At 40.7% G+C, this 12,385-nt stretch overlaps 1 protein-coding gene across 1 annotated transcript in view; it reads left to right on the top strand.

Moving 5' to 3' along the window:
- sema6a (sema domain, transmembrane domain (TM), and cytoplasmic domain, (semaphorin) 6A) overlaps positions 1-12,385 on the top strand; it is a 59,662-nt gene extending 47,277 nt beyond the window's left edge. Inside the window, 3 exon segments of the mRNA XM_043246766.1 lie at positions 639-782; positions 9,840-9,917; positions 9,920-12,385. Coding sequence (XP_043102701.1) covers positions 639-782; positions 9,840-9,917; positions 9,920-10,878 — 1,181 coding nt within the window. The 3' untranslated portion in view covers positions 10,879-12,385.

The following is a 12,385-nucleotide window of genomic DNA, read 5'->3' on the forward strand; positions in this document are numbered from 1 at the left end:
AGTCCAGCGGTTCACAAACTTCATCAGCCAGACCCTCTGACCTAAAAGATTTTAGTTAATAATTCAAGAATTTGACTAAATATGCCAGTTAATAGTATTCTTAAAAATAAAGGTGCATCACGATGCCATTGAAGAACCTTTTTTTCCTAAACGGTTGTATAAGGAGCCTTTACACCGCAAAAAATGATTCTCTTCATGTCTTGTTGTGTTTTGTAGTATAAATATCTGCAATATCAACTTGTTTAGCCTTTTAATTATTTTTCTTACCCCAATATTTTTGCACAATGTTTTATTATTTCATTTATAAAAAAAGTCAATATCTTGTCAAGTAAATGCACCATGATTCAAAAATGCTTAGATATCTGTACTAGAAAACAAGACTAGGAGTACTAAGTGAACCTTTCTGTTTCACAAAAGGTTATTTGTCTGAAGGTTTCTTTGTGGAACCAAAAAGCACCTTTATTTTTAAGAGGGTAGTTCATCTTCAGGTCAGCTGCTAATAAACGAGTTTAACAGAATATTAATTCTGTGATTATAAGCAGTTTACTGTACATTGATTATTATCAAATGAATCAATCAGTGGACATGAAATGTTGGTTGGAGTGTGTGTGATGTTGATGTGTGCTGTGCTCCAGCAGGCCTCCTCACCACCGTCCCTCCTCCGGCCCCTGGGGGCCCACTGCTCCGGGGCCGCATGGTCAAGCCGAAGGAGGCCGTGCCGTCGGGCGATCAGAGCGACCCGTATGTGGCCGTTCCCTCAGAGACACAGCAGGAGAGCGCCGGTAAGCCTAGGAGCGATCGGTTCTGTGGAGGAAAGAGCTGCTTCCAGCGTGTGTACCGTCAAAACACGAGCTGCGTTTAGATCCGCTGAAATACACCAAACCCTCACAGATCACTCTGAGACGCACAAAACCCTCACAGATCACTCTGAAGACTTAGCAAACCATCACAGATCACTAGAAGACACACAAAACCCTCACAGATCACTCTGAGACGCACAAAACCCTCACAGATCACTCTGAAGACTCACCAAACCCTCACAGATCACTAGAAGACACACAAAACCCTCACAGATCACTCTGAAGACTTACCAAACCATCACAGATCACTCTGAGACGCACAAAACCCTTTCAGATCACTCTGAGACGCACAAAACCCTCACAGATCACTCTGAAGACTCACCAAACCATCACAGATCACTCTGAGACGCACAAAACCCTTTCAGATCACTCTGAGACGCACAAAACCCTTTCAGATCACTAGAAGACACACAAAACCCTCACAGATCACTCTGAGATGCACAAAACCCACACAGATCACTCTGAGACGCACAAAACCCTCACAGATCACTCTGAAGACTCACCAAACCATCACAGATCACTCTGAGATGCACAAAACCCTCACAGATCACTCCAAAGACACACTGAACCCTCAAAGATCACTCTAAGCTGTACTAAACCCTCACAGATCACTAGAAGACACACCGAACACTCACAGATCACTCCGAGACGCACACAAACCCTCACAGATCACTTAATAATTGTTTATAGTGTTTAATGTCTATATAAGTTATTTATATAAATGTATATTGTGTTTTTCAGTTTTAGTTATTTTAGTATATCAAGTTGAATTAAAATAAGGTATTTTATTTTGTTACAGTTTCAGTTAAGTGTAATTAGCCTGTATTTGACATCCCCCCTATACAGTATGAGCCTGTTTCTGTGATCGATGCGCGTGACTGAGCGGTACAGACCAGCTCATTAGCAGACGGCAGGGTTTAATTGACATTGATTATCAATGACAACACAGTCAATCTCAGAACAGACATCCCTCGTGTGTTTATGAAGGGCTGACGGTCGCTGGAAGCAGTCATGTGTTCAACACACACACAATGGTGGCAGAAAGCATCACCGCTGACGTCTGAGCCTCGGTTACAGCGTTTACCGCGGTCCTGAGCCGAGGCTCACACATCACATCAGCTTCTTCTCAAAGGCTTTGTTCAGTTGATGATTGGAATATGGGTTGCTCTGAGTTCTGCTTCAGTTTTCTTTATGATCGTGAGCTGTGTGATTATGCTTTTTAATTTTTTTTATGATGCATGGCTATTTTATTCACAGCTTCTGCTTTTTTCAGACTTTTGTGGCAAGCGCTCTTCCTCACTCGGCCAGATATTTCCTTTCTGCTTAACATATTAACAAACTCATGAATATTCATGCAGGCTCCGCCCCTCTCTGGTGTGGCAGTAATGTGACGTCAGATGTGCTGCGAACATCAACTAGAAATAGTTTAGTCTGTTGCATCTTATACAATACAGATTTCACAGAGATAAACAGAATCAGTGATCAGCTCTCAGTTAAGAAGCATGTTGATTCGGATTTGGTACAATAACTGTACAATCGATTAAATATGAAACAGACTGATGTAATGCAGCTCTGAAAGATGATAGTTTAATTATTCAGTTCAGCTTTCAAAACTCATCATGAAACACAAAAATACAAAAAGGTTTTGTTTAATGAAGCTGATGTTTAGCCTTTTATTAGCTCAAATTCTCTAATGTAATGTTCCTTTAATAAGAAAAACAATTGAATATATTTTTAATTAATTTACTCATTTAAATGGTGAAGTATTTGTGTATCACAGATGTAGCTTTGCACTGCTCACAGATGTTATCAGATCTAATGTAAAAGTGTATTTATTATTACATTACTGTAATGCAACAATTATAGTTAATAAGTTACATTAATATGAAAGAACTAAGAATTGAAATACTCCAGTGATAGTATTAGACTATTAATGCTGCAAATATACTTCATTCTCTTTATCCAAAACTGTTCCTATTTTTGTCTCTCTCATTTGATTTTGTGGTTTCATGATGAATATTTTGGATGAAGATGTCAGGTTGAGCTGGTGTTCACAGTACATTTAAAGCTGTGTGTGTGTGTGTGTGTGTGTGTGTGTGTGTTCATCCTCCCCTCCTCCACCATCTGCTGCCATTGTGATTCCACAGGACCTTCATCCTCCCGATGGATCGTTCCAAGGCTGAACCTTTAATGTAGCCACAGCGTTTGACTAACCTTAATCTAGTGTGTCTCGCCCTCCTCCCGCTCTCTCTCTCTCTCTCTCTCTCTCTCTGCAGACCTGTGGCTCTCGCTCGCCCCATCCTCCTCTGTGTCTCTAATTTATAGGTCAATTACAGACTCTCTTTCTCACACACACACAGGAGCGTCTCTGGGGTTCGTGTTCCTGCGCACGCATACATACATACACTCTCTCACACACACACACACACACACACACACACACACACACACACACACACACACACACACACACACACAGCACTGGCAGCGTCGGGCGTGGCTCAGGAACACTGATCAGAGGCGGTCAAACACCATGCAGAGCATTTGCATTTGTTCTTTTGTGCAGCTGGACTGTCAGAAACTGAATCAATTATCACATGATTCATATGATTCACACGATTCACACGAGTCTTTGAAGTAAAACATGTCTGTGTGGCAGAATAGAGTTTGTGCTGCTGTGTTGTTTTATACACTCTATACCATAGAAACTAGTTTCTATTTTTATATTTTCAGTATATTTTAATTCTAGTAACTAAAATATGCTGGAGTAACGTTTTTAGCACAATTGTAATGTTTAATTCATATTTAAATATTACTGTTTTGATGTTTTTCATCCTATTTAAATATTAGTTTGTACATTTTTATTTTATTTTTAATTTAAATTTATTTTATTTTCAGTTAGTAATTTTAGTTCCATTCAAACTTGCTTTATTACAAATAATTGCTATAAGTCCGTTTCACATTTTCATGTAGCTGAGGTTATCTAATTTTTTTATTAGCTATATTAAATTTATTAAATCTTTTTACTCATAGTTTTAATTAAGAATAATGACAGTGGTGTGAATATGAAAACAACGCAGAAGATTTTATGCTGTTCATTATTGATATTCATGTGCAGCTCTGTGCACGTGTGTGATTGTGTGTGTGTGTGTGTGTGTGTGTTTGAGTGTGTGTGTTTAAGTGTGTGTGTGTGTGAGTGTGTTTAAGTGTGTGTGTGAGTGTGTTTAAGTGTGTGTGTGTGTGTTTGAGTGTGTGTGTTTAAGTGTGTGTGTGTGTGAGTGTGTTTAAGTGTGTGTGTGTGTGTGTTTAAGTGTGTGTGAGTGTGTTTAAGTGTGTGTGAGTGTGTTTAAGTGTGTGTGTGTGTGTGTTTAAGTGTGTGTGTGTGTGTTCTGCTCATCACATCAATGAATACATATAGCCGCGGCGGTGAATAAGACGCAGATGTAATTCCTCTATACACTGACCTCAATCTGAAGACAAAGCCTTTTAAAACACCCACGGCCTGATCCACACATAATCAGCTGTTTACCGCAGCAGAAACACTGTTTACCGCGGTACTGCAGCTCCTTTACTGCCAGTCACGGCCGTGATGATAATCCTTGTCCTCTGATGCTGTTAGTGACTTAAAGAGGTGGAAGAATACTAGACTGTTTCAGCACTAGACGGTGTGTTAAACACTCAGTCATTAGAAATACATTCCCTCTGTGGAAATGTTTCATGAATGTGTCTCTGGAGCACAGAAGCAGTCATCAGTAGTGCAGGGATATCTGTAGAAATAGACAACAATACACTGTATGGTGTAAAATCATTAGGATATTAAATAAAGATGAGTAAAAGAATTATATTCTCGATATTTAGATTCCAGATTTTAAAATAGTTGTATGGTTTGCAAAATTTTGCCAAGATACATCAATGGAAAGATTATTTATTAATCTCTCAGATTGACCATCATGACTGATTTTGTGCTGCAGGACACATGTTACATAAAGATATCTGCACCGGCCACATTAACCTCATCTCAGCATCTCCTCAGACCTTAAACCATCTGTAGACGGTAAAAAGGTGAGATGTGATGAATGGTCTGAACATGAGCTTATGCTGAGCGGTGCACACACACACACACACACACACACACACACACACACACACACACACACACAGACACACACACACACACACACACACACACACACACACACACACACACACACACACACACACACACACACACACACACACACACACACACACACACACACACACACACACACACACACACACACACACACACACACACACACACACACACACACACACACACACACACACACACACACACACACACACACACGCACACATACACACACACACACACACACACACACACACACACACACACACACACACACACACAGACACACACACACACACACACACACACACACACACACACACACACACACACACACACACACATTTAATGAGCAGCTGCTTCTGATGCTTTAATGCTCATGGATTAGTTTCTGAATATCAGACATTCACCTGATTAACAGATTTAATTGTTTCCTCTTGAAACAATCGTTCGGTGTCGTGCCTCTTGAAACGTATCTCCACAGATAAAGGCAGCGGCGGGTTAGTGTGTGTGTGTGTGTGTGTGTGTGTGTGTGTGAATATTCACGCGTCTCAGTCTCACGCAGGAGTCGTCTTATTTACATGCTCTCGGCTGCAGGATTGTGCCGGTGAAGCTCTAACACGTCTAATTGTCAGGAGTGACGTCTCATGAAAGTCAAATGTGTAATGCCTGTGTGAGATTTGTTCCGCTGGCGATTCGCTTCCAGCAACCTGTGAGGAAAAGAGCCGTTAGAGACAGAGCGCTTCTGAATCTGAATGCGTTTTAATTCTATTTTAATAGTATTTGGACACTTATAAATGTCTATAAGATACAGGAGGTCACAGCAAGTGTGTTTAATCGTAAAGAAGAAGCATCGACTGCAATCAAGGTGATGGAGTATCTGTCTGTGTATCGCTTCTTTCTTCTTCTGATGTGAGATCATGTACAGCGCTGACTAACTGGTTACATGTAACAGAATTACATAATTTAATTACAAAATAAATGCAATCTGTTCCAGCTACTGAGAAAAAATGTAAAATTAAATTACGTCTGAATATTCTCACATGCGCAGATTTAATTGATTTCTTGCCCAAATTGCATCGACTTCTCTAAAACACGAGACGCTGATGTTATTCAAACACTCTTTTATTTCCTATTCATTGTTTTCTGTCATAGCAAAGAAAAGATTTGATTTCAAAGACAATATCACGATTTTTGTCTTGTTTTCTAGTATAAATATCAAAACACTCTTGAATCATTATGCATTTACTTTACAAGTAAAATGATTTAAGAAAAAAAAAGACATTTTCAGTCAATCAAACACTTTTATTGATATAGTGCTTTTAATAACACAGACCGTATCGAAGCACTGAATAGAATCAAATAGAATCAAATACAGTGAATATCTGGCAACAGGGTGGAAAAAATGATCTTGTTTAGCTTTTGAATAAAGATTATTTTTGCACCATTGGCAGATATTTGCTTGTTTTAAGGAAAAAACGCTTGCTTAAATAGTTTCTAAATGATTACCTGTTGAAAACATTCATTAGAAATGTAGAAATGTCATCAAATGGAAATAGTTATTATACTTGTTAGATTTTAAATATGATAAATGTATCTTGTTTCATGTCCAAAGTCTCGTTCCCAGCACTGATCAAGTTAGTTCACACAGGGGTATCAGATGAACTAGTTGCCTGGTCCACTAACTAGTCTTCAGCTTCTATTGAATCTGCATGTTTGGAATAGAAATAGAAATAATGACATAAAAATACATTAGTACGTATAAAAACTTTGAATAAATATCTTGAATACAAATCGTATGCGGCAGTGCATCAAGACTCCAGACTTCAAGCTAAAAACTTAAACTTTACGCACAATATTGCCATTTTAGTCAAACTAATGATAATGCAGGATAATATCCCGTGTCGTATAAATTCATGGGAATATTTCCGGCATTTATAAGTGTCCAAATGCAGCGTACATTCATGAGAACATGAAACTGTGGAAAGAGTTCATCTGCAGCCCCCCGTTTCTGCTGGTTTTGTCCTCTTTATGGCTCTTTGAAGTCGAGTAACAGTGCATTAAGGTCAGAAAGGATCTTCAAAGGTTTTCTGAGTGCTGGCGGTACACTCCTCATCCTCAGTAGAAGAGCTTTTAACCTTCAGGAGATGGAGAAGAGTCTTTATGTGTGCTGGATCTCCAGTGTGTCTAGATGTGTTCAATAAATAAACCATCAGCGTCTCTGGAGAACAGAAGCACAGATATATCTGTAGAAATACACAACAATACAATACTTTTCCCTTTCATGACAAAAATCATTGGGATATTAAGTAAAGATCATGTAAATATATGAACACTTAATGTTTGATTAAGAATATACATTGCTAAGTACTTCTTAAAGGTGATTTTCACAATATTTCGTTTTTTTTTTGTAGCTGTATCTCAGTTATAACAAACTTTCAGACGATGTTTGAATCTCAATTTCAAAATAACCCTCCTGACTGGTTCTGTGCTCCAGGGTCTCATAAATCTAACAGCTCTGAATATATTGCGGTACTTTTCGTGAAAAAGAAGAGTCTTTCTGACATAAAAATGAATCCGACAGAGCCGCGTCATTTCTCAAGGGTATCGTACAGTAGACGCATGAAAGAGACGCTTTAAAACATCAAACAGACTGAGAGGAAGAGCGTCTCCTGGGAGGAACAATGAGAGTGAAGTTAAAAAGAGAGAAGCGTCCCTCAGATCTTCTCCGTCGGACGCGTGACGGCGTTTAGTCATCTTAGAGAGAGACTCCTTCAGAAGCCCACAGAGTCTCTCGTATTACAAGACCAGATCTGGACCCACCCTAGTGTGTGTGTGTGTGTGTGTGTGTGTGTGTGTCCCGTCTACTGGAGCAGTTTTATAAGTTTGTTAAACATTGGATTTATTTGCCTCTGTGGAAATATAGCAGCACCTGTGTGTATTTTAAATGGCTGATCTGCTGAGGATTCTGTGAGAATGGGATTGTAACCTAATTCCTCAGCTATTAAATAGATTAAGACATCTGCGCTGATGTGCTAACATTACTGAGTACAGTAGATCTCACAGGACACCTCAGTTTAAACGAATGCAGTGCTGGTCTCCTTTAGATATCGTGATGGTAGATGTATCTGAATCTCTGTTGCAGATTAATGGCGTCCTGTTGCTGCTTTAGGGACGATTCACACAGAACACCTTCTTGCTTTGAAAAGCGGTATGGGGAAAAACGTGAAGTTGAACTTGTTTTAGCTTGAGCGTGTGTTTTTAGAATGCTGTTTTATGCACAAGATGCTGCACAAGACTTTATACGTGCCATTTTGACAGGACTCGTCTCAACCGGGATTTCTGTATTTGAGGAGTTCAGATGCAAAAGCCTCTACATTTTCTTCTAAAATTAGTTTTTTTTCAGGCGCCTATGTGTATGTTCAGTATTTTCACCTTACTACCAATGAACAGGTTATTTTCATTGCCATTAAAGTGAAATATAAATGCACATGCACCAAATTTCAAATGGCATCTCAACTCATTTGGTTCTGTTTCCTGTTTTCATATTTGCTATCTGATATTAATCGACCAATAACGTGGCTTGAGAGATCTATGAAGAGCAGTCAAAGTGATGCAAATATGCATGTATAAAATGCTAAAAATATTTTTATTGTCATTTATTGTGATAAATGCAATTTTTTTTTTATAGTTTTTTTTTATAGTGAATCAACATGCATTTACTTGAGAAGTAAAATCATCTCAGATCAGATATTAAGTCTTGTTTTATTTAAAAAAAAAAAAAAAAAATAAATATATATATATATATATATATATATATATATATATATATATATATATATATATATATATATATATATATATATATATATATAATTATTTTCTTTAAGAAAATAAGATAAGAAAAACAAGCTTAATTGAAAGACTAAATAAGATTATTTGTCTTGCTCCATTGGCAGATATTTCTGTTTGTTTTAAGGAAAAAATATTATATTTGTTGCTTAAGTCATGTTACCTGATTTTTACTTGATGTTACTTAAATCTCCTCTCTATACAAAGTAGCCAAAACCTGGATGTTTTCAGCAACATAAGAATTCTGGCAAAGACCTTAAAAATGGTGCAAATGCAACAATCAAACGTATCCTTCTGGCGTGTGTTTGCATTGAAAAAAAGCAAAGTGCAGAAAAGCAGTGGGTTTTTAGCCCATAGTGATAGTGCACTTTAGATATTCTACTAATTGTTAGTAACTCTGTAATGATTGGTTATAGTCTAATTTATACATATTAAAGCTTTTTAACATCATTAAATCTACATCTACTACTTTGATCTCTGTTATGGAATACACACTTTTAGGTTCACAGTGAGTTCACAGTTTTAACATTCGTCTTTGCTTGAATTTATTTTCAATTTCTGAGGTAAACTGTCTGTTGTTACTTTTAGTATGGCTGTAAGGTCAGGTGATATATGATATTTAAACTAATATGTTTAACTTAATGACCTGAGATTATCTACAGCCATTTAGTTTGTATGTTATTATTCCAGCCAAAAAGTCACAGAAATGAGTGTGTTTCTTCTGGTTCCATGGAAATACAAACTCAAATTTACCTGGAAAAGATATCTTTTATTGCATGTCGCAGCGTCGTGTTGCGTGTAGTTAGTACACGGTGTAAGTTGACATATACTTGTAAGGTTCCTCATAGGCACTATGTTGTATGTTGTGGACCCATCAAAATAAGGTTACCAAGAAGTACGCCTTCAGTGTGCCTTCAGCACAACCCTAGTTTTGCATCCTACACAAACTTTTGTAGATTGTGTTGTTTAGTAACGCTCTTCCAAACTGTTTGCAGGTGTGATCCGCGAGACGTACCATCGAGACCGCGATCAGATGGTTCCCATCACGCTCCTGGCCATCGCCGTCAGCCTCGCGCCGTCATGGGCGCCATCTTCTCCGGCATCATCGTGTACTGCGTGTGTGACCACCACCGGCGGCGCGACTTCGAGCTGCCCGGCCGCAAAGACAAGGACTCGGTCCAGTCCCGGAGGGGCTCCATGAACAGCGTCACCAAGCTAACGGGGCTCTTCGAGACGCAAGCCAAGGACGGCCGGCCCGAGGCCATTCTCACCCCGCTCATGCACAACGGCCGCTTGACCAACGGAAAGATGCTCATCAAAGCCGACCAGCACTTGGATCTGACCGCTCTGCCCACGCCCGAATCCACGCCCATGCAGCCGCGCCGCAAGCCCAGCCGAGGCAGCCGCGAGTGGGAGCGCAACCAGAACCTGATCAACGCCTGCACCAAAGACCTTCCCTCCATGGGCTCCCCGGTCATCCCCACTGACCTGCCCCTGCGGGCGTCTCCAGGCCACATCCCAAGCGTGGTGGTGCTGCCTTTGCCCCAACACCAGCACGAGTACGTGGAGCAACCTCACCGCGGAGAGCTCTCCGATGACCAGGCCTCCACGCTGGAATACAAGTCCCTCAAGAGCCCGGAGAGCGAGAGAGGGCCTCCGAGGGTCCCCCAGCGAGAGGCGTCTCTGGGCCCCATGGTTCCTCAGATGGGCAAGAGGCTGGACGTGCATTCGTCCGTCTACGGCCGGGGCTATCCCATGAGCTCAGGCCTCAAGAAGCAGCACAACACCAACTCGTCCAACTCATCCCACATGTCCAGGAACCACAGTTTCCGGGCAGAGACGCCTCCTCCGCCCGCTCCGCAGCGAGTGGACTCCATGCACGTCACCTCTCCGCCGCCCATCCTCGGCCTGTCGCGCCATCCCAGCCTGAGCTCGTACGGCTCGCTCTCCAGGCATCTCAAGCCGGACGTTCCTCCGAAGCCCAGTCTGGCGTCCCTTTCCACGAAAGCCAAGTCCGGAGACTCCTGCACATAATCGGGAGCTTGAAAGTGCGTCTGCTTTGTACAGCTGTGTGTGCAGGAAACGCAACTCACTTTGTCTGTTTTGTATATTTTGTAAAACATGTCGAGCTCAGGCTGATGCGTCTCCAGGAACAAGGAGGAACTGGCTGCATTGTTGCCAAAAGCACAGCGGAGAAGCTTCGAGAGACGCCAAGCACTTGGACGCAGCAGAAGCTGGAGTAAACTGTGAAGAGCCGCCGCTCCGGACGAAGCAATCGAGTTCTGCCTTCGCGCAAGAGTCTACTGTAAACGTCGACTGAATAACACGTGACTGTTAATACTAATAGCGGGTTGTATTTATTTTTTAATAAAGTGCTTTTGCAGAGAGAGCGTCTCGAGCGAGACGGCAAGGATGGTTTTAATTTGAATTAATCTATTTAAAGTCATTAAACTGGAGCCAGTACTTCTGTCCACTAACTCTAGCTAAGCAAAGTCGGAGATGACTCCGTGAGGAAGGAGTATTTCTCGAGCCGTGCCAGAGGGGCTTGTGGGTAGACAGGAACTCCTCGATCTCACCAGTCCATTCTCCAGATGCTTTCAGACGGACGTTTTCTTCTCGTTCATGTCCAAACAAGCCTGTTTTTCTCCTTCCACCTGTAAATTTGTGCCTTACACCCCTGAGTAGTGAAGCGTTTGTTAGCTGTTATCTGTCGTAGTTCTTATGATGGCGTTCGTTTCCCTCGTTTGATTATTAAAAAAGAAACAAAACAAAACAAAAAAAACGCGTAATTGAAGAATGTAGGTGTTGTCGTCGTCGTCGACTCCTTTTGCTAACCACAAATCGTGCTTGATTTCTGATTGTGCCAATGAATCGGCCCTCTCGTCGTGCTGGAAGAATGTTTGCTTTTGTTTTCCTTTGTCCTTTTTTTACTTTTCACAAAGTCAAGATGATGTTTTACACTGTTTGTAGATGACTTGTTGTGTATCTGTGGATATCGGGCTGCTTCGAGGCAATAAGAGAAAAACACACAAGCGAATTGGATATGACGTTTCTCCCAAACACAAACACACATGCAAGCTTTCTAATGTATATGATCAAACACAGTTTTTAGGCAGTGAATACAGGCTGGCTCCTGTGTAGATATGCACTCCAATAATATTAGGAAACAGATTAATGTTTTCAATGTTTGTGACAGATTCCGATTAATATAATTTTCTAGCTCTATGGTTGTGACGTAATACGAGGGATTGTTATTTAACTATTTTGACACACGTTTTATTGAACTTGACGTCCAGAAATCTCAAGTTTTGGCTTTGTAGATGTCACCCAACGCCCGGGCCGTAGCGAACGGAGCCCGAGGTTCCCGAGCTCTGGTGCCTTTCTAGACGCCACTAGACTTTGGAAGTGGAGTTTGTACTCTTGTATGATATGGTTTTGTCACCGGCCCTCTCCCACGTCTGATTCACAGCTAAATGTATGTTGTAAAGAAATTCTCTTTAATAAATGGAAAAAGTAATAAAAAAGTTTCAGACTCTCGTCA

The sequence above is a fragment of the Puntigrus tetrazona genome, chromosome 8, assembly GCF_018831695.1.
Source record: "Puntigrus tetrazona isolate hp1 chromosome 8, ASM1883169v1, whole genome shotgun sequence".
Classification (NCBI taxonomy): domain Eukaryota; kingdom Metazoa; phylum Chordata; class Actinopteri; order Cypriniformes; family Cyprinidae; genus Puntigrus; species Puntigrus tetrazona.